Raw genomic sequence first — 2,369 nt, 5'->3', positions numbered from 1 at the left:
ATATTATACTGTTTGCACTTAGCTGCTGCAGGGGCTGGGAGTGTACCTGGGAGTCAGAGTCCAGGCTGTCTGGGATTTGGGGCCTTGCAGGTGGTGGTGTCTGGAGGAGCTCAGGGGAGGCAGGATCAGGCTGTCTCATGCTGGGTGCCTTGTCCGGCTGTCTTTTCTGGGACAGGCCAGTGAGATTGGGGCTCTGATGGGCTGTGTCGGGCGCCCGGGCGAGGTCTGACCTGTCTGGCATGGTGGGTGGCTTAGAGGTAGTGGCGAGTTAAGCAGGTTTTTGTCATGCATCATATCACTGTGTCATCCATCAAGACTTACATACCACTTAGCACAGTAATACAGTGAAGTATCTGTAATATCTGCATTTGTAATAATTAATTGATACTCAGTGCCTGCGCTGTTTATTGAGCCAGTGTAGTGGGTTGAAGACATTCCTGGTCCATACACAGGAGATTGATATGAGTAATGGTTGGCAAAAATGAGCTTTGGAGGTTCAACCTCTGATTGTTTAAGGAAAGCCATTACACTGGTATCCTTGACTCCTACGATGCAATTAAAAGTGAAGCTTTGTCCAGAAACAACAGATGCAACTGGAGGACTTAGTACTGGGGTCTGTGAACGAACATCTGTAAAGATAGAAAGAGATCAAAATCAGTTTTTAAAACAGAACACTAGAACAAGACAATAAAATATTTCTCTTTAACTTACATGACGTCCACAGAAATACACAGCATAGCAATGTCTGTAACATCGTTACTTTATGAATAATTATGTGCTATGTTCTATTCAGCTCTCTCTGATTCTAAGCTTACAATAAATAGCCTAACACCTGTACTTGAGTTCCCCTTTGTGAGAATGCAAATACCATGCAAAAGGCTTAACATTTATAATCCAGATACAGACAATAAGTGGAGCATTTCCTGAGAGTTAAAGTGAGAGGGGAAATTGCAATTGAGTTTGGATAAGCAAGAGATCAAGATCAAGAAGACATTTTTCACGGAAACCAAAAAATAAATGGAAAAAACCTATAATGACTTTTGCTTTTGCTGTTCCTTGTTCCTTATATTTGTGGAATAATGTTATACCCTAATATTGTTTTCTCAGACTTCTTATTGGGGTACTTAACTAGTGTTATTCCCTAAGCAGTTACCAAAATAAATATGCAGAATTTAGATTTAAATACCTGATCTGTAACTGTGCTGGAGAAGTATTACTTGTCAGCTATTTCAGGCCACATTTAGAAATTTGGATTTAATTTGATAACATTTAAATTGTTTGTTTGGGGAAACTCACCAAAACAGCTACATGGCTTGGCTATTTTAACCTGAATTTAGCAATTCGCTTTTCACTTCACTATTAGTTTTAATTTATTTGTATTAAACTTTTATATGATCTATATAACATTTAATATTTGTATTTGCTTAACAATGATTTATTGTATTTGTGTTACCTTATGCTATATTCATTACAGTTCATACACTACTTCTTTTTTCCGATATCAATGGAAACATGTGCGTAGGTAGGGGGTATTGTGTATGGGCATGACCCATACCCAACCGTTAAACCCCAACCACTTATTTGCCCGAAAAAAACAAGCTACAGACTTACCTGGAGAAAATAGGCCACAGCTTTATTAAATATATAAATATGTATAAATCTATAACTTTATAACATAAAACATCCTATATACATAATTTACCCAGTAAATATATCCGTTACTGAATACCACCTTGCCAACCAAAAACATTTACTTAGGCAGCTGCCCTCCCTCTCGTTCCAACCAGCACACAGCCTTTCCTGGGCCTTTCCGGGGCCTTCCATTATCGTAATGCTAACCACTAGCCGATTATTGGCTCAGTGGGCACGTCTGTTATCCATAACTGTACCTGAGGTTAGGGGAGGGGAAGCCACTTTCCAGGGACCGCTGGTCCAACCCCCGGTTGACAAGGGCCATATACTGCCATGCTATGACAAGAAACAACACAGACAACAAACACAAATAAAACAAACAAAGGGAGGGAGGGAGGGAGGGGAGAAGCTGTTTCCAACTGATAATTAGAATGGATGCTTATCCTGTAAGATGCCCATCTATTTATACTATTCCACCCAATTGCCCCTTTTACTCCCCATCACACTCACATGTCCCTGTTCTGTCTAGGCCTTGCCTGACTCTTCAGAGTCTTGTGCGTAGGTAGAGGATATTGTGTATGGGCATGATCCGTACCTAGCCATTAAACCCCAACCACTTGTTTTCCCGAAATAAATAAACCACAGACTTACTTGGAGAAAATAGGCCACCACTTTATTAAAAAACTAAATATGTATAAATCTTTAAACTTCAACTTTGTAACATAAAACATTCTATA

The 2,369-nt window shown here is 39.7% G+C and overlaps 1 gene segment (V, D, J or C); it reads right to left on the bottom strand.

The window, feature by feature from the left end:
• Positions 1 to 303: 303 nt before the first annotated feature.
• Positions 304 to 796, bottom strand: LOC134612241 (Ig kappa chain V region 3374-like). The segment is given in 2 exon segments: positions 304 to 629; positions 712 to 796. Coding segments are annotated over 2 exon segments (369 nt in total).
• Between the last annotated feature and the right edge of the window lie 1,573 nt (positions 797 to 2,369).

Source organism: Pelobates fuscus, chromosome 5, assembly GCF_036172605.1.
Source record: "Pelobates fuscus isolate aPelFus1 chromosome 5, aPelFus1.pri, whole genome shotgun sequence".
NCBI lineage: Eukaryota > Metazoa > Chordata > Amphibia > Anura > Pelobatidae > Pelobates > Pelobates fuscus.
This window is presented reverse-complemented; position numbering and strand designations above follow the sequence as displayed.